Source organism: Lytechinus pictus, chromosome 11 (genome assembly GCF_037042905.1).
Source record: "Lytechinus pictus isolate F3 Inbred chromosome 11, Lp3.0, whole genome shotgun sequence".
Lineage (NCBI taxonomy): Eukaryota > Metazoa > Echinodermata > Echinoidea > Temnopleuroida > Toxopneustidae > Lytechinus > Lytechinus pictus.
The window spans coordinates 17,021,164-17,046,680 of NC_087255.1; the positions used below are offsets into that span (position 1 = coordinate 17,021,164).

The window sequence follows — 25,517 nt, forward strand, 5'->3', positions numbered from 1 at the left end:
ATATGATTAATAATTTGAATACCTACATGTACATACATGTACAAACCTTCATTTAATTTCAAGTTTGATTAATTGGCGTTTTCTACCTGGTTTCAAGAGTTTCACCAAGCAATTCTTTACAAATTTATGTTCTTGGCTGCTTGTACTTTGTTTTTACCACTGTTGAATGTACATTTAAATGTAGATGTCCTGTTTATGTTTGATGTTTTTTTCATAATTGAAATTGGCATTCATTTTCCCTTTCCATTCTTTTTTACTTCTGCATTTCAGAGAGATCCAGCTTCTAAAGAGGCTACACCATCCTAACATCATACAACTCGTCGACGTCCTCCAGAATGATGAGAAGCAAAAAATATATCCTTTTTATTGAATTCATTTATAAATCCATTCAAAGTATATTTAAACAAATCATGGAAGGCATTTCGTGTACTTGTATATGTACGTACAAAGCGTTTAAAAAGTCATTGTTTTTGTTAAAATGAAAAGTGGATGCCCATATCAAAAGCGCTATGCTTGTGGTGTTGGGTCACATGGGAAAATAAAGGAAAATGAATATTAGAAAGCTTTGAATAATAGTTTGTAGAAGTGATCATAGATGACCATTCTAAAAGTGAGAGTTAATATTGATGTATATTTTGATTCATCCAGGAAGAGAGACAAATTACAAAGAGAAAATTCATTTGGACGATGCGGGACTCTTCTTCAGCTCATCATAACTGGCGGGAAATCGCCATTGCCACTTGGCACCGACGTATAATAGATGTTCAGTATGTTGTGTACGAACAAAAGTGTATGTCTTTACATTTTTACCTTGATGACAACAAATTTGGGATACAGGTTTGGGGTTAAGGAACCATGCATGTCTGTAGGAAATTCAACCAAATCATACCCCCCCCCCCAAAAAAAAAAATCAAATTTTCCCTGCATATGATTTTAAGAAATGTCTTTCTGCCTTGAAACCCCATTTCTCTGCCTTGGTCTGTACACAAGGAGACATGCTCCTTTAATACATTGGTTAATGTATGTCATTAAGATAGGGTATATAAAAGTATCATTTATCATTATTAACTGTCACTTGATTGAGAATCTTCCGCAGCATGTCTGATGGCTAGTTTTGGAAGTTTGTTGTCAAATACAATTACTGAAACATAGACAAGGGTCATACACATTTCTATACTTTTGTTTTAAGTGTTGGCAGAATGAAAGTGAAAATGTCATAATCAATTTCCCCTGTCAGGTTTCAATGGGAAATATATATTTGTCTACTACAAGTTTGGTTTTAATTTCATGTATCTTTCAATACATTCAAAATTATAATCTAGAAGCTGGTACTTTTCATGTGTGTTGTTCCGATGTTCATTACCTTCAAGCAATCGGAATTCATGTTCCATGGTGATTTTATTAATCTCAAAGTGGGTTATAGCAATTAAAGGGCATTGCTGCAATGGAACAGAATTGATAATTTATTTATTAAAATTCATAAAAGAAAATATTTAGTGTAAAAAAATAATTGGCTCAATTTGAACAGGTTCAGTGTGTTTGTCTACCCTGTTCATATCATTATTTCATGAAATTGATAATGAAAAACTTTTGAAAAAAAGAGAAAATCTTTACAAGCATAATGCTAAAAATTTCATCAAATTTGATAATGAAATAAGAACTTGAAGCCATTTTAAAATGGTTTATTGTTCACAAAAGAGATATTAAAAAAACAGTGCAAACAAGATATGTTTTGTACATGTATTTCATTGCATGAATTATACAATATTTTGTCTGAGGTAGGGTAGGAGACTCTTCATATAAAAATAAATCACAATGACAATTCCACATTTTCAGGGTTTAATCAAACTCTGTCTCATAATTATAAGTACTGTATTGATATGCCCATATAATGGAAATTTGTCTTGTTTGTAAACATGCATGTTATTGTGGGAAAACTAGATAAAAAAACAAATTGCAGAAAATTGTAAAAAACATGTTAGTTTATACAACAACAATAAAATCTGCATTTACAAAGTAAACAGTTACAAGATATGATTACCTATGGATATATAACATCACTATCTTTTTTATAGCAGTATCTTATCTTTACAAAAAGGTACTAGCCTTGAAGTCATCTTGATGGCCACATCTCACTGTCTTCACAACGAGGGTGTACAGATGAGTGTGGCAGGGTTAAGGAGGCTCTTAGAGCCCCTTTTAATTGATTGCAATGATTTTTTTTTAATTTTTGGAAGAATAAATGGAAGAATGAATCATATATGGGGAAAAATGCATGGTATCTTTTGTTGAATTAAAGGGGAATCCAGCCTTGGTCATAAAATGTTGTGTTGGGAAGGAGAAAAATAGATGAAACAGAATGGTGAAAGTTTGAAAGAAATCGGACAAGCAATAAGAAAGTTACAGCTGCTTTAAAATTGAGATCACTAATACTATGTAGATTTCAAATTGGCAACTGGGTAAGTAAATTATGACAAGGGGCAAGGACAACATTACCATAGGCCATGTACTTTATTATCAGGGATTAGTGGTTTTCTCTTAAGTACCCATTCCCCTGGGGCAGTAATCTAAATATAACCCAGGTAGTATATTGTTTTAAGTCCTCATGAAAGAAAAATATAATTTGAAATAAAACTTTTGGGAAAAAATGACATTTTAACCATAATATGTATTGGAGTACATGGAAGAGTACTTAGTCCTTGCCTTACATCACTATGACACCCCATATGCGGCCAATTTGAAGTCTCCATGGGTATAGTGATTACCAATATTTACAACTTTTAAAAATTCATAACTTTCTTGTTGTTTGTCAAGTATTGTTCAAACTTTCACCTATCAACTTGTCTGATTTTTCTTTTCCTTATAAAAACAAGTTTTTCTTTGGGTTGGATTCCCCTTTAAGGTTATAACTTTTTGGAATGTTTTCCTTGACTTTTCACACGTATCTCTTCATGGAGTATTGTGTAAGTGGACTACAGGATATGTTGGATGCTGCAGAGTGCAAGAAGTTCCCCATCTGGCAGGCTCATAAGTAAGATCATTTTTCAATATCATTTCTTCTTTCTAGAATAATAAATATGTTTTTTTATGTATGTATTCTATTGCTCTTTATCGTGTATTTTTAATGTATTTATGTTTTGTATTTCAGATTTTGTAGTAGAATTTTTTTTTCATTCAAGTATTAAAGTTTGATGAAATCAAAACGTACTGTATAGACATGGTTTGCCTGTTCAAGTTCTACTTGAACTGTATTTTAATAAAATGATGAAAATGAAATTATTTATTTTTGATAAAAAAATGATTGAAAAATATTAATGGGTTTCAGGTGTAATTGCAATTTGTCTCCTTTATGATAACAGTATTTCATTCAGTCCGTAAAGAATTTTGTTGTTAAAACAGAAATTTCAATAAATGTACTGAAGGCAGATTCTTTGCACATTTTCTAGGCAGTCTGCCCAAAGTGGAAATGTGGAAAATTATTATTCTCATCAGAGTATATTGACCAATTATTCATTTAATACTTGGCAACCATCATTCCATTGTTCAGTAATCCCTCTCCTCATTACTGCGTGAAACACATATTCTGTATCTGGCATGAGCTCTTTCATGCGAATCTTCTCGGCATCAATTTTTTTCAGGAGAGAATTTGCTTGTAGGACGATAAGGATGAAAATACCATTGCTTGTACGATAATGTTATGTGATGTTTCCGGTGGTCTTTCAATTCAAATTAAATTACATTGGAGAATCTAATTAAAGATGTGAATTGTAAATGTCTATTTCATATTTTCTTGTCTGAATTTTGGGACGAGAGCTATGACATCATGATGCGACCTGTCAACCTACTGGTTGTGATTCTTACAAATCAAACGAAGATGTGCATGTCAAATTATTTTCAAATTTTTTATTTGGAGTCGAGAGCCTTATACAATATACATGTATTCATGTATGACATGCGTGAATGACCTGATGTGACATGTCCACCAACCAAGATTACTGATTATATTATCTCCATGGTTTTATTGAGACAAAAATGAAAAGATACTGATACAAAAACCTATTGCATCATCTCTTTTATATATCTTTCACTATTTGGTTGTTTCTGTTTATTGGGCATTGCTCTTGTGTTTAAATTCACTCATTCAAATTGTATCATTAGAACGAAACTCAGCAGAGCGCACGAAAGCAGTATTTTTCATGCAACAAGTACTAATGTGGTCTCTAAAGCTAGAGTGATCCGCTCATTAATTTGATTAGGCTTGGCTCACAGACTGGGTTCGTGCATTGGTTCCCCCGTGATATATTACTCTAGCCTTACTCCAGGGATTCGAGGGAAATCAATCAGTAGTAATGGGGAAGCGATAGCCTCCTTCCCAGAGTTAAGATGCTATTTCTTCCCTCTATTTCCGTGTTCACTGAATAGTGTTTTAAATGGAAGCAAAAAAAAAAATAATAAGTAGATTTACTGAAAAAAATCAATAATTTCTATCTGCCATTTACACTGGCATCAATAGAATACAATGCCTTGCCTGATATACATTGTATTTCCAAGCAAGATGAGTGCTGATTTATCACATTTGGTCCAGGAGAAGTGTACTTATTAATGAAATTAAAATCATTACTGAAATTTTCCTTATCATTTGCTCCCTTTTGAAAATTATGGCAGTGCTATCTAGGCCAGTTTGTTTCCAGCACTCTGTGGGATTTTCCTGATTAAAACATGTGATCTGATATCAGTATGGTTTGCCGAGCGCTGGCGAATAAAAGGTTGAAATAATGAAATAGGTTTCAGGCTGCACGATGGGGGGAGATAGAAAAACAATGGCCCGTATTCTGATAGCAGGTTTAACTTAAACCCAGGTTTAAAGTTGTGGTTCAAGTATTGTTACATAAATCACTAACAGTAGAGATATCATATTTCAGCTCATTTGGCACTCAAATCATTCATAATTGTCTAGGAAGTATATATAGATGATTGTCTTCACCATCGATGAATCAGGAGAAAGCACAGTAAACATAAGAAACATAACAACTTAATACAATTTATGACACTTTTGGCTTCCCATAATTTTAGCACAGAGTTAGGCCATGGTCTAAGTTACACCTGACTTCAGAATACGAGCCAATGACTTTAATACTTTAATTATGATATGGAAGAAAAGCTTGGCCATCATTTGATATTGCATCAGAAAATATGAGTAACATGTTATGTGTTTTCTTAGAGTTAGTACCTTCAGAATTACTGTCGTTAAATGTTAACAGTCACTCATGATTAATTTCAGTATATATATTTCATTCAATCACTGCTATTTAAATTATGTTCTATGTATAAAAGGACAAGTCCACCCCAACAGAAAGTTGATATTAATAAAAGAGAATAATCCAACAAGCATAATGCTGAAAATTTTATCACAGTCTGATGTAAAATAGGAAAGTTACATGTATGACATTTTATAGTTTCGCTTAATTTTACAAAACAGTTATATGCACATACTGGTCGGTATGCAAATGAGAGAACTGATGACATCACTCACTATTTCTTTTGTATTTTATTATATGAAATATGAAATATTAAAATTTCTCCCCATTGTGCTGTGAAACAGTTTTATTTCTTCCTGAACATGTGGAATTACCATTGTTTAGTTAGTCCCTATTTTCAAATCTGTAAAAATTGGAATATTGTATAATTCAAACAAAGGAAAACAAGAAATAGTGAGGGACCTCATTGATTCTCTCTTTTGCATGTGACTGAATTGTGCATAGTACTATTTTGTGAAAAATAAGCGAAACTAAGTCATAACTTTCTTATTCTACATCCGATTTTGATGAAGTTTTAAGCATTTTGCTTGTCTGATTTTTCTCTATTGATTCAAATCAACATTTTTCTGAGGTGGACTTGACCTTTAATGTTGCCTATTCCTCATTTGGAGGGGGGGGGGGTCATATGAGACACCTGAAAATATATATCTTTTCCATGATATAGCACCAGTCATCACAGGCATTCATGCCTTACTGACACCATCACACACATTATTCAAGTAATTTCTGAAATTCATAAAACCATGAAATACATAAGAACAAAGAGCTAAACTGGATAATTTCTTTTTTTTTAATAGTCCTATCAAATATGTTCCAATTGAACATTTAAAAAAAGAAAGAAACAGAAACTATTTCCTTATTTCCAATTTGAAATTAATTGAGTTTTTTTAAATCATTTTCAAAATGTTAATACTTGAAATATTTTTCTTTGGACAATAAAAATATTGTGGCCCCATCAAAGGTCCCACGTCATTATATCAGGAAAAGTACACATGGGCTGAGGGTGACTTAACCCCAGAAATGCTCAATAGAGCCCTTGAAATCCCCATTCATTGCAATGTTAAATCTTTAAAGGTCAAATTCCATCCCAGAAAAATGTTGATTTGAATAAATAGAGAAACATCAAACTAGCATAACGCTGAAAATTTCATCAAAATTGGATGTAAAACAAGAAAGTTTTGACAATTTAAAGTTTGCTCATTTTTCACAAAACAGTGATAAGCACAACTAGGTGAGTCAGTCGATGATGTCCATCACTCACTATTTCTTTTGTTTTTTATTGATTGAATTATACAATATTTCTTTTTTATAGATTTGACAATAATGACCAACTTGACTGAACCATATAGTATTAAACAATGCTAATTCCACTTGTTCAGGGAGGAATTAATCGTTGTATCACTTGACAATGAGGAGAAAATTAGAATATTTCGTATTTCATATATACTTAAAATACAAAAGAAATAGTGAGTGGATGATGTCATAGTCTCCTCATTTGCATACCAGCCAGGATGTGCATATAACTGTTACGTGAAATTAAGCGAAACTTTAAAATGTCATAACTTTCTTATTTTACATTCGACTTTGATGAAATTTTCAGTGTTATGCTTGTTGGATTTTTCTTTTTTTATTCAAATCAACTTTTTTGTTGGGGTGGACTTGTCCTGTAAGGAGGGTAAAAGAGTCTTTGAATGTCCCATTCATAACAATGTACATTTTCTTGGACTTGCCTACATGTACAATGTATATTCTCATATGAATATTTAATATTGTCTTGATAAATCTCATTCATTCCAGTTATTTCAGTCAGCTAGTTGATGGGTTGGAGTACCTGCATAGCCAGCATGTGGTCCACAAAGACATCAAGCCGAGCAATCTTCTTCTTACCACCGCCGGCGTTCTCAAGATATCAGACTTTGGTGTGGCAGAGGTGAGTGACTCACTCCGTCTCATTCATCATGGAGTTTTTTGTGTTTTTTTATAGAAAAATGTATATTTATATACATTTTGGCATACATCATGTGCATTGTTCACTAATACCTCGGTCACATTTGCTCTACGGCGGCCGTACGGTGAGTCAAAAACAGCCGTTTTATTCATTTTTATAAAAAAATCACCTACATGTATATGTAGCTCGTACATAAAATGTTAAAACGACTGTTTTCGACTCGCCGTACGGCCGCCGTAGAGCAAATGGGACCAAGGTATAAGGAGACAAGTTTTATCCATACTGATTTATGGCAAGAGAGACCCCTTTTTTTGCTGACCATGGTCCTGTCACACAACTGCCACATTGTAAAATACAATAAGTTGTACAATTAAAGCATCAAAGAAAAGCAAAGGTGTGGGGGGAGGGGGGAGGGAGGGGGTTACCTCCCTCCAGACCACTGCCACTTGACGGCAACAAAGACGGAGGCTTTGCTTAACATCTATTTAATGCCCTCTTAGTCCTGAAACTTGTATACTTCGTCCGTTGGGAGGAGCATGTACAGCACAATGAAATGGACATTAATAGGGTTAAAGGAAAGCATAGAATTTGTTGAAAATTGAAAATAAGAATATTTCTGCTATTAAAATGAAGGGTATGTATTTTCCTCCTGTCTAATCAACATTGCCTGAAATGTATTTAAATAATAAAAAGTAGACACTGGAGTTGATATTTTGAACAAGATTTCTTGTGTAAAATTAATTTCAGTAGTATCTCTTTAGTGTACTCTTTTGAGAGAAGTAAACAAAGGAGAAATGTCACAGGAAGAAGAAGAAGATTGAGGGGGAGAATAGGAAGGAGAATGGGGAGTTGAGGTCATAAAACAATTAGTGAAAAGAAGGACATGGGGGAGGAGAAATGAAATTTCAAAAACAGGAAGGGAAAAAAGATAGGTTAGAGGATGCAGGAAGTGAGGGAAAGTGACTTTAAAATATATCATTTTTTTCCTGTGGATTTCTCATTTTGTAATTAATTCACCCATGGCCTTCAAAATGCAGCTATTAAAAACAGTATGTAAAATCTCCAGTGTATGCAGTGGGCATGAGAATGTACATGTAGGTAAATATGAATTGCAAAAAAAAAATGATTGTATGGATGACTGCTATCCAAACAGGATGTACTCATTATCCTGAGCTTCTCTTGTTATTAAACTCAAAGGGTGACTGACCTTGAAAAGTGGGTAAAACAGCAAATTTAAGCAAACAACCGTTGTTTAGATTACAGCGGTTAGAGGAAATGTCCCATTGATGAGAATCACACATGTTTTACATGTATGAGCTTGAACATGAACTTGTTGTGTGTCTAGAATGCAGGATACTATAGAAACAAAATCTGTTTGGTATAAAATCTATATTTTGATTAATTTCTTTCACATATAAAGTAAGTTTGTGTAGTTTCCCTAAACATTCATTTTTATTACAAGAAAAATACTATGTACATTATTTCATGCTTAATAAATACCAGTTGATGATTGTTTCAAATTGACTCTATAATCTATTCATGCATCAAGTAAGAAATCGATTTCACTATTTGAATTCTTTTTCTTTTTTTCAGAAAAATAAGTGTTGTTTTCTTTTAATATGCTTGTAATGTCTTTGATAAATTCCTTTTGGTCTGTCTGGTTGTAGAATATTTTTACTCTGCAATTTCCCTTGGATTTCTGTCTGACCGACACCCACTTTTCTTTTTGCCATCTCACCTTTTTAGATACATGTACACCATGTCTCTTCAAAGTACACCTTCTGAATTTCAATCTTGCCTGATTTGTTTTTTTATGAACATTCAGTAGGCTTTTTGTTCATCTTAAATGAGGAGTGATTGCTATTCTACGGATCTCTATATATCTTCCTTGAGCCTTCTTTCTAGCCTTGTGATTGTACAGCTGCCTTTGTTGAGATCCTCTCTTCTTCAAATTGCTGACATTTTCAGCAATTATGGCGGATGACCTCCGCTGGTTGCTAAGGAGTAAAATGGAGATGCTTGACATGATGAGGGAGAAAAGTGATTGTTAATAGCTGCCTCTTAACTCCATAGAAATGAGATGACTTAAGGCGACCGCACACCATACAATTGGTCTGCGACCCGATTTCAGAATAAAATGTAGTAGAATTTGATGCTAATATTGAGACTTGGAATATCGTACTGTGTAATGTTAAATCATCGTACAAATACCTATGTTCAAATCTGTGACTATGCTATCATCATTCTTAGAATAAAAGCGAATTTAATATCTAGTCGTAATGACGTCATAGCAGTCGTACAATTGGCTATGATTTGAAACTAAAGTAACTAAAATAAAGGCTTGCAATCTTTCAAAATGGTTATATTAGTATTCTTTCAATTAATTTTAACCTCAAATAAAATGATATGTTCCATTCACATTTTCAGAAAATGAGCAAAATGCGATTTGTTCCAAAATCGGATCGCAAACAGTCGTAAGGTGTGCAGTGGCCTTTAAAATAGGAATTATTTTCTCATGATTCTGTTCCATGTTATTTCTTGATTTTCAAGAGTTCTAGATTTTTTTTCAACAGAGAAAGAGAAAGGGAGAGAGAGAGACCTATGATTCAAAAATTTATTTCTACAACTTCTGAGTCTTTGTAGGATTGCCTTTTCTGTTGGATCGTTTCTATTTTAAAGCTAATTTTTCCAAATCGAACCAACCTTGTACTTTTAGTTTTAGAATGGATTAATCTCTGATTTGTATTTGAAATACATGTAGATTTTCTTTTGATATTAAAGATATTTTCTGCTGCAAATATGTATCTTTGGTTACTATTAAAATTATCTTATTTTAACATGGGTTTAGCTTCATTCATGTTCATGTAGGGGTGCATCAGTGTTGCACACCCCACCCCCACACACACACACATACATGTATAATGAGAAGGATAACATTGTTTCAAAATCAAATCAAGGCTTTTCGGCTTTGCCAGAGTCGAATGTACATTTATTGCGTTCACTCTTTAACACAATGAAGAGGTATCGTTTTAAAAACTGCATCATTAATCACATGTGTATCTGCCATCTAGCATTTTTTGCATGGCGCCTTACCCAGATACAGGAAGCATATAAAGTATGTTCATGAATATTATCTGTCAGTATGATGATATCAATGATAGATGAAGCTTGATGTTTGTACAATGCGAGTGTACACTTCACTTGTATTATGATGGATGAGATGCGCGGTGCAAGGAGTACATGTTTGAAGCGAGACAGTATTTGCTTTGAAGACGAAGAGAAATATTGAATCATACATCATCCAGCTCAATCTTGTTTATTACACCTTAAAGCCACTCCCCATCTTGTTCTGTTCCATCTACAATTATGGATTTTGTAAAAGCTTTCTAACATCAATCTCCGATAGATGTCAGACATTAATTTCTTCATGGATGTACACGCACATGTAGTTGAGTGCATGTAATGTGTATGTTTGTACATGTAGCACCAATACATGAAGATCTTTGGAAAAGTAAAAAGACCTTTGTATGAAACTTTATCAAATGCTTTCTGAGTTTCACTTCAATGCTTTCAAAATTTTGGCAAAAGATATTAAATGTTTTGGAAGTTTTTTCCAGTCTACATCAATTGTAATTTTTCTCTTTTTTTGTGGTGGAGGTTGGGGTGGGGAATAAAGCAAAACATGAAAAGCAATACGTACATGTATGTGTGAATACAAGTGTCATGTATACACATCAGGGGCCCGTTTCATAAAGGACTTGCAACTGTTGTAACTGCCATAATGGCAACTACCATGGTAACAGGGCTCAACAGCCAATCATAATCAAGGTTACCATGGCAGTTGCCATAATGTCAAAGTTACAACAGTTGCAAGTCCTTTTTATATGAAACGGGACCCAGATTTATATGTGTTTTGTATTTCGCAGTGCTCTTCTCTGATGATGAACATTTCTTTCCTTTCTCTCCCTCCTTCTCCACTATTAAAGCTTCTTGACCAGTTCACAGAAGACGACGCGTGTCGGACAAGCCAGGGGTCACCGGCCTTCCAACCACCTGAGATAGCCAATGGACAAGACGTGTTCTCAGGGTTCAAGGTGGACATATGGTCATCTGGAGTCACACTGTAAGTAAATAGCCTTGTGGGTTTTTCATAAAGCTGTACATGTACGTAAAGTTACGAAAGACTTTACGCACGACTGGAACATATTCTCAGGTGCTAACTATTTAAAGCTACAATGTACATGTTATAGGGGTGTATCATTTAGCACAAGAAAGGGTCACCAGTTGTGTGTATACTCATTCGTAACTTAGAAACAGCTTTATGAAACACCCACCTGGGCCCCGTACACAAAGCTTAATAGCAATGATCATAGAACATTTTTCTACGATTGATTGCATTGACTACAATGTACGATCAGTCTTAAAAATCAAGCGTAAAATCAATCGCTAACCTTTGTGTTACAGGACCCTGGTCTATGTACATGTAGTCACAGTGGTCATCTTTGCCCGGTACCACAAGAAGTTGTTGCAAGCAATAGATAAATCATATAGTAATTAGATATATATAGATTATAAATTCAGTTTCAAAATGACACCAATTTCATCACGATATCTCTCAGTTCAGCAGAGATATCGTGTGTTAAACCTAGTGAAATTTGAAAAAGTGTAACAAAACCACATATGGAGCAAGTTCAAAATGCATGGCCATGTACGCTTGCCCTGAAGTGTTTGTGATGATGAGTCATATTGCCATTAAGTTACGATGTTTGATTGCTAATTTGACAAATTTACTATCAAGTTGTGGGCTTTGGTTACAGAATCTGTGACTTTAATAGTCGAGATTTACCTTGTCAAACTAATTAGGAAGAAGATAAATGTTCACGACCAAATTTGTCAAATTGATGACTGAAAGATGCAAAGCTTTCAAGTTAAATTGTCATCCCTGAGGCAAGGTCGTCAATCGGTTGTGAAATTCATATAGGTGCAACCTGTCATCAGTGTACATCACAAGGTAATCTGGAGGCACCAGGTAAAACTTAATAACAAATTAATTGGGTTGTTACCTTTTGACCTTTGTTTTGGTTAATACCTGAGAGATTCTCTAGGGAAATAACTATGAGGCAACACCAAGTAAGAATTCTATCTTTAGATTACATGTGAGCGGGCTCCTGAGAATGATAGTGTGGGTCCATTTATACATGTGTAGTGTAACGTACATGTAGTTGCTATACTCTACTGTTCTTGGTATCGTATTATTACCTTTGTGAACATATAGCTGAGCCCATGTAGCATGCTTGTATCCTGGGGCTAGACATTACAATTTGGATACAGATAACATTTTATCTACCCATGCGGTATATGTTTATATCTATGGTCTCACTGCTTTAAACTGAAGATGATAACTCCCTATTATGACATGTTTTATCTGGAGCTATGACTGGAATGATAGACCCTGTTCACACCAGTTTTCCTGAACCGATTCCCACTAAACTGATTCGGTGGGAATTGGGTCAGGTTGACTGTGAACAGCTCGACAACTGATCTTGTGAACAAATTTGCAAATCACCTTGCAATGTGGTTTTCAAGATCACTTTGAATCAATTCACGGGTGATTGTGGATAGTAGGCCTACTTAATAATACCTAGGTAGTGATTTCAACGGGAAATACGTAACAATAGTGTATCTAGGGAGGCTTTGAGGAATACATGTATTCCTCACTCATATTTTGTGACTCCTGACCCTTGGCGCGGTGCTGATTGCACCTGTGGCAACAAGATCAGCTGTTTGACCGGGCATGGTGGCTCAGTGGTAGAGCGCCTGCCTCATGTATGGGAGGACGTGGGTTCGATCCTCAGCCTAGTCATACCAAGGACTTGAAAAATGGGACCTTCTTGTCAGGTGCTTGACTTTGAAGAAGTACATGTATGGACAACATGTAATCATAACATATGTTATGCAGGGCCCGCTTGAAATAGTTGATCTGTGTGACTATGCACACTAACAGAGCAATCTTCTGAAATGTGTATCTGAGGTTTCTCAGTAAGAACCGGCTTTGGAAAGTGATTGTGAACGGGGTCTTACAGACTGGACAAACCAAGAAATACGAAAGCAGGAGAGAGAAATAGCAATTATGAGCGTGATCAATTGGAAAGCACCCCAGTGTTTGTGGAAGCTGAAATAAACACCGCACCACATGGTCAGGTCAGAGCTAACATCAGATTCTGTGTTCATACCATCAGTTTTCATTGCACATAACTATATGACTGTTATATTGCTGTAGAGACAGAAAAGAGGTGATCATTTTATGAAGAGGTTTGTCAGCAATTTTCAGCAACAACTGTTATAAGCAATTGAAAATAATCACATTTGATTGGCTATTAGCAGATCACATGCATGTAGTCAATGAAAATCAAACTCTTTATAAAACCCTCCACTTTCGGTCAAGAATCATACTGTGAGTCATGATACACAAGGTTCAAAACCAACTACGGCTCTTTACATTTGCCACTCTACCCAGGTGTCACAGTCATGTGTCTATCTGAGTATCTGGAGTCAAATGTTGATAATGTTATTAATACCTTGCTCAGAATTGTGAATGTCTTGATGGTCTCTTTACCTGAATACTACCCAGGGAGTGGAAAATGTGTAAGGATTGTGTAAAAAGGTCCAAGTCTATTGACCCGGATCGTGATAAATATTATTTGCTTTTGCAGAGATATTGGGTGATATCAAGTCCGGTGTTGGACTTGGTGTTGGTGTTGAAATTTGGATTGCTTCCCCTAGCCCCAAAACTTATTCAGAGTTTGTTAAACTGATCCAGTTCACATTATTGACATCTCAACAACTAGTGAGTGACTTTTCGGGAACATCTTCATTTTACGTTTGGTGTTATAATAGTGTAAAATTTGACCTAACACCAACACCAAAAGGTCAACACCATACTTGAAATCACCCATTTTCAGTGCATTTAAAAATCTTTTAATACCATTTTCATGTGGAACTACATGTATTAGCTAGTGTGAATGCAATATTCTATTTTGGATGATGATAATATAAAGCCTTTCAAAGATACTATGTATGTATAAAGACTTAATCTGAACACTTCCCTGATCTGAACATACTACTGCTTCCCCATGGCGACTGGGTGAGTAAATTGAGATACTTGGCACTGATCCAACACTTCAAGTGTTTTCCCAGCTCACCCCTGGATGATGCCTATATTTGGAACCAATCTGCTACTGATCTTGATGTGTGTTTACAAATTGACAGAGCCATCAGCATCGGTCTGGCTAGCAGCTTTGGATGGGACTGTCCCACTTTGAGGGCAGCTTGGTTTATAGGCATATGGTGCCCTTCTTAAGAAAACAAAGACACCGTTCTCACTACCATCCTAAAACTATTTTTTTACTGAAAACTACTAGTAGTAGAAAGAGTAATGAGAATGGTTGAAGCGTTCGTGGAAGCGATCTTCCAAACCAGTTCGGAAAACCACCTCGCGATGTAGTTTTGAAGACAGCTTTTCCTTGTTAAACTGGTTTTGGCGTAAGTGAGGACACAATCGTTCTTTGGGAAGCGATCTTCGTACATTTTGAACGCTGTGTGTAAAATGTCTACGCTGCGGTTTCAAATTTCGCATGAAACATGTCACCCCCGTTGAGAGCATTCCCACAGCAACAAGGCCACTTTACGTGAAGTGGTTTTGAAAACCACTTTGGTGTGATCAAGTGGGAACGCTAGCAAAGTGATCTTCCAAACTGGCTTCCTGAACTGGTTTCCAGTATTAAACTCATGTTAGAAAGCATTATGAGAACGGTGTCAAAATGGATTATCCTGACCTTGTCTGTTAAGTCTAGAACATGATCCCTTTATCTGTTTCAAGTCTTATTAGAGAACAACAAAGATATAGAATAAAGAATTTCTAAAAAGAAATATCTAGCTTGTCATTTCGCAAAGAGAGGTTTGTTTTCAAGTACCATTTTTTGATGACTGGGATAGGTTTAATAGGAGTAGGAGTTGGTGGTTTCAGCCTGTTGAATTTCTTTTAATATCTGTTTCTCCTTGGTCATCATGAATGTATGTTGGGATATTGCTTGGTTGAATCCCTTGAACTTTTGTAATTCTTCTGGCCTTTATAGTGTTTAATGATTAATTAATTAATTAATGTACAAAAAAGATAGAGGACTAGTGGCAGTTAGCATTATGAGTCAAAAATTGTGATGGGGGGCCAGACATGAAATATGGGTCAAAATTTCTAAAAAGTTGCACGCAAGTGAGCTAAAAAAAAAATCTTTCTTTTTTTATCCCCCCCTTAGTCTGGAAAATTGTTGGGGCCCATGCCCCACCCCCCCCCCATCCTTATGCCAGTGCCTATCATCAAGAGATTGGATGCTGTCCATGACAGCTTGCTAAAGCAGCCTTCTTCATCTCTTGTGCTGCTAGAACTCAGTTCTCATTTACAGATTCCCGGTGAACGGTTTATGTGACATCGAGTGCACTTGAATTTGACTTGAGAATACCTGGCACTGCTGTAACAATTCCACTGCCATGAAACGGTGTCTAGTAGGAAAACACTCTAGTAGGAAAACACTTAGAGGAGAGTGTCCAGGCGATGATGTCCTCTGCTGTAAATTGTTTTTGTGCAGTTGAGTAATCACGTCTCCCACAAATTGCTATTGGTGGGGCTAAGCTAACTACACTTGTAGGGCATCCTGATGCTTTTCTGAGTTTGCTTGTTTCAATTCCTGATGTTAGGCCTAAAAATAAATATTTTGATGTTACCCTCATAAGACGGACTGTAGAATGCAGAAAAACAGGATCGCAATTTTTTTTTTTTTTTTTGGGGGGGGGGCAGACCCAAAATATACAAATGCAATGTTTTTGTTAGAAAATATCAGATTTGAGCAGAGAAAATTTGCTCAAATTTGTATTCAGTGGCTTAAAAACGTTACGAGACATCTCAGTTCCCCAGCCCTGCCAAACTTGTCAAGCGCAAGCACTGCATGCGAGAGGATGCCCATACGGCTTCGCAACTCCCTACATATAACTAGTAGCCGCTTTATGCATGGCTAGCGTATGCACAGCGATATAGCTTCAGTGCCGCGATCCCGTTCCGTAGACCCTGTTTTTCACACACCGCGGTATATATTTAGTTCCCAAGACCCCGTACTTAATAGTCAGTTCCTTAGACCCCCATTTCAGAGTTTCGTGAGGCACACCCCCCATCAAAAATAATTGAGCGCCCCTCCCCCCCCCCCCCCGGACCAGATTCTTCACACAGTTCATAGACTCTCTCCACTTGTCAGATCTGTTAAAGCTTAAATTTCATGATGCAAAAAATACTGCACATGATCTTTAACGGAAATTGCTGCATACATTCACAGAAGTGCATGAAAACAAATATCAAGATCGTTATCATAATGCAAAAAGTATTGACACTATAACCAATTTTAGGTCTATGGCTTCTCCTTGCTCTATACTTCATGTATATTCATGAGTTTATTAGTTATACAATCACAAACATATTTACAATATTTGCACCCATAAATTAAAAAAAAGAGAGAAAAAATTTGTATATTCATGAGTAATTCTATGGAATGGGTATGTTCACATCTTCACCCCTGAGGGCAGCAGACCAACTCAATATTTTCTCTATAATCTTTCACATCTCTGTCATCTCTATCCATTCACAAATTGATATGAATATCACATGGAGATCTCTATCTAATTTCCAATATATCATATTTCAGTATATCACATTTCAAAGCAATATTTTGATGACAGCTTGATTGCTTGTCTGGTGAAGACAACCTTAATACCAGAATATTTTCCGAGTGAGTCATAACTCGAGGGGGTTTCTCCATTGATGAAATGAAGATGTCTGTCCTGTTTTAGCCATATATGTAGATGACTTCAATCAGGGTTGATTCTAGAAATTAAGTGACAAGATCCTTTTCCAGGCACCATCTGTGCTTCTCACTACCCGCACATATACCTGTTTTAATGCTCCAGTCTACAGGTCATTGTGTATCCCCTCATCTAATTATGTTAACACGTAAACTTGAGAATGGCATTATTACAAGGGTGAAAATTGATACTGTTGAAGATTGGGTGTTCTGGACGGGTGCACACTGGATTAATATCATCTCGTTAGGCGTGTTAAGACCGCCTAGAAGTTCGAAAATACCAGGTATTATCTGATCGGGAAATTTGCCCTAATCTACATGTCTACCCCGATCAGAACACACCAGGTATTTTTGCAAATGTGAAAGCAAAATACTTGTAAACTTTTGTATATTCCCAAAAGAAAATGCCCCTAAATAGTACATGTAGGTACTTGTCAAAATTACAAGAACTTTCACAGGGGTTTTCTAAGGTGGTGGGTATTTTGGCAGTATGAAAGAAAGTTACGGGAACTTTCTCACCCCAGCGAGAAGTTGGGTGCAAGTGCCGTAGTGATTTTGAATTGCGCACCTCACCTGCTAATCAGACCATACGGCCCATGCTTGTAACTTGGAGAACTCACCCTTAAAGGGTCCCCTTTGGGTCGGTGTGAATGTGGAAAATAATTATTGAGTATTTTTCTTGGCAAACAAGGTCCTGTATTTTAACAAGTATTCTGTTAATAGAGGTGGTCTGAATACACCTATTGTGGAGCAAGATCAGATGTAATTAATTTTCTAGTCGGTCTGGCAGAACAATTAGAACAGGAGGTGTACAGGAGCTTTTTTTGTCTGTTGAGAAAATGAGACGGTCTGATGCATGATGGGAAGGCATTGTGGGGGAAATTATATGAAACACTCTTCATGGAGGGGGTTCAGTGCATGCAATGCATGTAGTTGCTAGCCACAATTTCTCTTTGATTTTTACTATCAATTTAAAAAAAGGGTCCTTAAAAAGAACTCCTTTACTGTTGAACAATTGTTAATTGTTGATCAAGGAATCGCATCTAGCTCTGCAGTGATCAAAGGTACATTTACATTATATTGAGAATGTCTGAAATGAAGGCAGAAAGGTGATGACGCAAATGGACATACTGCACCTTATACTTTTCACAAAAATTCATCACATGCAGGGTAGTGGAAGAGAGAATGTAGGTGGCAATATCACACTCCTTGCTTCTCAGTACAAATCAGTGCTTCAATTTCAAGGAGATATCACAGCTATCATCTGATTAGGCTGTCTCCCTCAACTATCACTCTTATTCTTCTTCATCTTCCATCATCAATTTGGTGACTGTTGCCTTGGAAACTATTTTATCAAGCTACTGGAAGACCCCCACCTCCCCCCTCCCCAAGTTACATGTACCTGATGCAACAATATCAATCTCCGTGCTGTTGTGGTGATAATGTTGAAATTGAATACAAGGAATTATGCCCAGGTGCCTACATGTATCATCTTTATCATGCATGCGCATTTATTATGTTCACATGACATTAAAGCGTGTCCCACATCATTGTTGTTATAGCGTTGAATACCAAGAAATGTGCCCAGGTATACATACCTCCTGCATGCATAATTTGATTTTAAAGAAGAATGAAACCTCAGGAGCAAGTACAGCTTGTGTGAAAGCAGAGAAATCAAAGAAAAAGATCAATGAAAGTTTGAGTAAACTTTATCGAGCAGTAGCATTTGAATGTTGAGATCTCTCTAAATGCTATGGAGCCCCCTCATAGGTATTACACTGAAATTAAACCCCAAAACATCTATTTTTGTTCATTTTGATAATAGTACAAACTCCAAGTCCATGATATATTTTATGAAACCTCTATATCCTCCTTTTAAAAAATCCCCAACTGATGTATGGATAGTTTTGAAAAAAAGTAACATTTTGAGTATTAAGTAATCAGCGAGTTGTTCAAGTATGATATCACATATGTTGGTCACATTGCTAATGGGAGGACGTTCGTGACCATCACTAGTGACCTCAACATTCTAATGCTCACAACTTTCTTATTATTTGATAAATTTTTCTCAAACTTTCCATACTTTGATCTATTTTATTGTATGTTTTCATACAAGCTTACGTGTAGTACTAGGGTTTCGTTCTCCTTTAAGACTTCTTAATGATTAATATTGAATGAAATAATAAAAAAAGAATGGGGACCAGTTCGTGCACTGTTCAACAGTCTTTGATAATGGTAATAATACTGCTAATAATTATAACAGCAACAACATAGTAAAAATAATACTAATACTACTGCTGTTATTATTATCATTATTATTTCTATAGCGCCTTTTCTTTAACAGATACAAAGTATGTTTAATACGTAGAGAAGAAAAGAGTACTGGTAGTTAAATGGAACAGACCTCTTCAAATGTGAACCTTGAAAAAATTAAAGAATAATAAAAGACCAAATGCAATGTTGGTTGATGGTTTCAAACTTATTATGGCCTCTCTTTATCTCCTCGAATTTTTTTATATATTATATGGGAATCCATTGTTTTCTTGCCTTTTATTTCTATCAAGTATAACGTATGGTATGGTAAACTATTGAAATATTTAGTATTTTGATAAACTACATGTAACTGCACAAATCAACCCAATGAAATGTAAAGTAAGGCAAATAGATACTGAAGGGAACAAAATGTTACAGTCATTTATCATGTGATTATGATCATACATAAATTTGTAATAACTTTTGGCATTTCCTTTCTTAATACATGTATGAAAGGAATGCCATAATTGTCTGGATGTAAATATGCACATTCTGAGAAACTAGAAAGGTCACTTTTCTATTATTCATATTGAGCATGTTATCGCTGAAGAGTCATAAAAGCTGTTGGCAAAAATGTCAGATTCATGATGGGAAGGCTCCGTGAGACACGAGTGAAATAGAAGGTACTATAGTGTACAAAAAAAATCAAAGACTACTTACATTATATGTTAAAGGACGAGCCCACACCAACAAAAAGTTTATTCGAATAAAAAGAAAAAAATCCAACGAGCATAACTCTGAAAATTTCATCAAAATCGAATGTAAAATAAGAAAGTTATGACATTTGTAAGTTTCGCTTAATTTTTAAAAACAGTTGTATTCACATCCTGGTCGGTATGCAAATGAGGGGACTGATGACATCACCCACTCACTATTTCTTTTTTATTTTATTATATGAAATATGAAATATTCTTATTTTCACCTCATTGTCCTGAAAAAACAAAAAAGTATTATTCCTCCCTGAACATGTGGTCTTATCATTGTGGTTTAGTAGATATATTGTATGATTCAAACAATAAAAAACGAAAAAAAAAGTGAGTGATGGACATCATTGACTCTCTCATTTGCATGTCACTAAGTTGTGCATTTAACTATTTTGTGAAAAATAAGCGAAACTTGAAAATGTCAGGACTTTCTTATTTTGCTTCCGATTTTGATGAACTTTTCAGCCTTTAATATGCTTGTTTGAATTTTCTCTATGATTTAAATCAACATTTTTCTGGGGTGGGCTTGACCTTTAAGAAATCTTAACTACTTTGTACATGTATATATTTCTAGAGACATATTTTTAGGGGAATCTTCTTGTTAGTTTTTGTCTCACCTGCATAGCAGAGTGAGACTATAGGCGCCGCTTTTCCGACGGCGGCGGCGGCGTCAACACCAAATCTTAACCTGAGGTTAAGTTTTTGAAATGACAGCATAACTTAGAAAGTATATGGACCTAGTTCATGAAACTTGGCCATAAGGTTAATCAAGTATTACTGAACATCCTGCCTGAGTTTCATGTCACATGACCAAGGTCAAAGGTCATTTAGGGTCAATGAACTTAGACCATGTTGGGGGAATCAACATCAAAATCTTAACCTAAGGTTAAGTTTTTGAAATGTCATCATAACTTAGAAAATATATGGACCTAGTTCATGAAACTTATACATAAGGTTAATCAAGTATCACTGAACATCCTGCATGAGTTTCACGTCACATGACCAAGGTCAAAGGTCATTTAGGGTCAATGAACTTTGGCCGAATTGGGGGTATCTGTTGAATTACCATCATAACTTTGAAAGTTTATGGATCTGATTCATGAAACTTGGACATAATAGTAATCAAGTATTACTGAACATCCTGTGCAAGTTTCAGGTCACATGATCAAGGTCAAAGGTCATTTAGGGTCAATGAACTTTGGCCAAATTGGGGTATTTGTTGAATTACAGCCATAAATTTGAAAGTGTGTTGGTCTAGTTCATAAAACTTGGACATAATAGTAATCAAGTATCACTGAACATCCTGTGCGAGTTACAGGTCACATGATCAAGGTCAGAGGTCATGTAAGGTCAAAGAACTTTGGCCACGTTGGGGGTATTTGTTGAATTGCCATCATATCTCTATAAGTTTATTGGTCTAGTTCATAAAACGTGGAAATAAGAGTAACCAAGTATCACTGAACATCTTGTGCGAGTTATAGTAGTTTTCAAAATCAGCACTGCTGCTATATTGAATCGCGTGATGCAGGTGAGACGGCCAGAGGCATTCCACTTGTTTTATATTAGGGTGCGGATCGGGGGGGGGGGGGGTTAAATTTGAAAATTTAATTTTGCACCGCATACATGTAGAATGCCTTCAATGCGCCTCTGTATGATCGATGACCCTTTCTTTTTGGTAGTTGTCAAAGCTCTTGGGAGATGAAATGTCCTTCATTTTGGGTTGATGACTTTTTGGGGCTTGTCAAAATTTTCGGGCATATTCGCACCCCGTAAAAGTCAGAGCCGGGATCCATGTCTGTGTACAATTTCTAAATTAAAACACCTTTCTGAAAAATTTATTTCTCTGATAATCTTCATCATTAATCGTAAATTCATAGAGTGCACACCCCATTGGAATGACATCTCTGAGCACTTTATTACTATACCCGGTCGATAGATTTTTTTAAATTCTCATACATACAGTACATGTAAAAATAATTCCAGATGCAACAAACTGTGGAGTCTGAATTTTATGTTTGCACTCGAATGTGAATCATACATATACACTGTAGATACGTGAAAGAATCTGAATCCCAGTACAGTGTATACTACCCTCTGATTTTCAGTATAATATCTGTCATTCTGTCATAATGATGTATGACTCATCCCTGCACTATTAATGTGATTCTATTGGAATGCCGAATTGGCTTCATTTAAAGACCTGGTAACACAAACCTTAGCAATCATCGTGCAACCTGTTTCTACGGTTGATTGCATTGACTACAATGTACAATTGATTGTGAAAATCAAGCGTTTGATTAATTGCTTACCTTTGTGTTATGGTACCCAGAGTTGCAGGGTGTTAGGGTTGTTCTGGTATTAGGTAAATTGCCAATTCGTCTACTGCCAACTCGTCCACTCATCACATAGTCTACCTTCATTTTACAGTCTAATGCAATTACGTCTATCAACATTTCGTCTAACAACCACTTGGTCCAATAATTTGGTCCAATCATCACTTCGTCTAATCACCAGTTCGTCTATGGCCATTTTGTCTCATAACCCTTTGGTCTAATATCCATTTTATTTTCATTCATTTTGCCTAATCAACACTTAGTCCAATTAGACCAAGTGGAATTTTAACTAAATGGCTATTGGACCAACTGGTTATTAGACGAAATGGCGAGTGGACGAATGGAAATTAGACCATGTGGATAGTGGACGAACTGATGGTAGACTAAATGATAGTAGACGAATTGGTAATTGGACGAATTGGCATTAGACCAATTGGAATAACCCTGATACATGTATTAATGTTACATATGAGGATATACATAACATGTATGCAAGCCTTATACATGTCCATCTTGTTGATTATTTGTAACAGAAAATGATGTTGCATCCTGAATAAATAATTCATTTTAAGTATGCAGTTGGAACCTGTTATTTGGCTACAGGGGTGTATATTAATTTTTTTCTTTTTCTACATGTATATATCAGATAATGGGGATAGATTTATTTCATCTGTACAGCTATAACGTCTGTAATGTTGTGCTTTCTGGCTGCAACTGTAATTGCATGTTTTTATCAAATTTTATTTAGGGATTTTTGTTGTAATTTTTTGGTGGAATTTAATTTATATTTGATTGTGTTATTATTGATTAATTTATTTCTATAGCATTAATTTGAGACATGCTTCTCAGAATGAAATATCACTAAAACAAATTTCAATAAACCTGTGTTTTTATATCTTCTCTTTTGCCTCTTTGCAGATATAACATTGTAACGGGTAAATTCCCCTTTGAAGGGGACAACATCTATAGATTATTTGAAAACATCGGGAAGGGGGAATACACCATCCCAGAAGATGTACCACCGCAACTCACAAATTTATTAGAAGGTAAGAAAGACGATACAATCTTTTCAATATTTCAAATAATGATAAATTTCTTTTTTCTATATCAAATCAAACAATTTATTTTCGATACGGTATGAAATCTTTTCAAATATAATGAAAAGAGTTATGAACAGAGTCAGATTTAAATATAACAACATCTCAGGTGAGTAAAAAAGAAGAAATTCTAATTAGAGAAATATTTGGTTAATACACTCCTGAACTCTAACGCCAGTTGATCTACATCATCCATATATATATTGTAATTCACAGATTGTGCTATAAACCCCATGGTTCAAAGCCCGTCCAAAGCTTTTATAGTAAAAGGTCAATTATCATAAACGTTCCATTCTTACTAAAGTGTTGCAGCTGGCGATATTTTGTTTTCAAAGTAGCTCCCTGTCTAGAAACTTTTTCTATTTTTGCAATTAATAAACTTATGTTAAAACTTAAAAAGAGCTCTTTAATAGAAAGTTTGTTTACTCTGTTTTTTGTGAGGGTGTGTGTGTGTGGGGGTAATTTTCTTGTCATTGAACAAATAAAGAAATTGAATTGAATCGCCGTGGGTAGGAATGTGGCATGCGACACTGATTTGAATCTATGCCAGATCATGTAATATCTAATTTCTGATATCCTTGATTAATTGCAGGTATGCTTTGTATCGATCCAGACAACAGGCTGAATGTACATCGAATCAAGGAACATGTGTAAGTTGTTGTCTCTTAAAGTTTGTGAACAGTCATCCCAATACCACCAACAAGTCACCAGGGGTCCGTTTCAGAAAGAGTTGCGTTTAAACGCAAGTCAAAAAATCAATCGCAAGTCCAATATGTGCGCTGTTGATTGGTTGGAAATCAAGTTGCACATGATTTTTAGAGTTGCGATTGATTGCAACTCTTTCTGCAACGGGCCCCAGGAAAGGTTCTCTGTAAAAAAAAAATATGGGCTTCAGAAAGTAAAATTTGAAAGTAAAAATCTCAACTACATGAAGAATAAAGTTAGGGTGTTAACAAAGCCAAGCCTTAGCTGCTATCAAAATTTGATTCTTTGGTGAAAGTTATTTTTTAAAGAATTGTAATAATAGATTAATCAAAACTACTCAGAAGTAGTTATGGTCACTTTTGCAATGGAGTTTATTCAGTACATTGGGTAGAGTTGAATACGATTGGTCAAATGCTCCTTTAATATTAACTGCAGTTATTCAGTTAACTTTTTTCACCTTGGCAGTCCAGTAGGTGCACATTCTATATTCTGTTTCGTATGTCATTGTGTTGGATGTATTTGTATCAGTTTCTTTGTATTTCTTTCGATGCCAAAATTAATAGGTCTATTAATGACTTTATCATATTTTTTGTTTGTGATTATTCAGATGGGTGAGGAAAAAACACGATATAATCGGAGACCCAGCGCAACTTCCTCTCCTCCCCGATAGCTGTGATGAGGTACGGAGCATGACTGTAGTCCCGTATATAGAAGACATGTTCAACCCTTGTCCGTCGGAGGACGGTAGCTATTCAGATGAGTACTATGAAGACAGAGAACAGTACAGTGCCCAAGCTTGTCAAGGTGGGTATTAGTTGGTAAGGGGGAGGGGTATGGAGTATGACCCTAGGGTCATATAGAAGACGTCCAATCCTTTTCTGTCGAAGGATGGTAGCTATTCAGATGAGTTCTATGAAGACAGAACAGTACAATTGTCACGGTGGGTATTAGTGGGTAAGGAGGAGGGGAGGGGGAGGGGTTCGGAGCATGACTGTAGTCCCGTATATAGAAGACATGTTCAACCCTTGTCCGTCGGAGGATGGTAGCTATTCAGATGAGTACTATGAAGACAGAGAACAGTACAGTGCCCAAGCTTGTCAAGGTGGGTATTAGTGGGTAAGGAGCAGGGGGGGGGTATGGAGCATTACCCCAGGGTAATATAGAAGATTTGTTCAACCCTTGTCCATCAGAGGATGG

General features: G+C 35.7%; 1 protein-coding gene across 1 annotated transcript in view; it reads left to right on the forward strand.

Moving 5' to 3' along the window:
- The first annotated feature begins 274 nt into the window (after positions 1-274).
- Positions 275-25,517, forward strand: part of LOC129270898 (serine/threonine-protein kinase stk11-like) — a 32,197-nt gene continuing 6,954 nt past the window's right edge. The window contains exons 1-7 of the mRNA XM_064106882.1: positions 275-354; positions 2,942-3,031; positions 7,116-7,248; positions 11,253-11,389; positions 23,437-23,564; positions 24,208-24,265; positions 24,928-25,124. Coding sequence (XP_063962952.1) covers positions 353-354; positions 2,942-3,031; positions 7,116-7,248; positions 11,253-11,389; positions 23,437-23,564; positions 24,208-24,265; positions 24,928-25,124 — 745 coding nt within the window. The 5' untranslated portion in view covers positions 275-352. The remainder of the gene's footprint in view (positions 355-2,941; positions 3,032-7,115; positions 7,249-11,252; positions 11,390-23,436; positions 23,565-24,207; positions 24,266-24,927; positions 25,125-25,517) is intronic.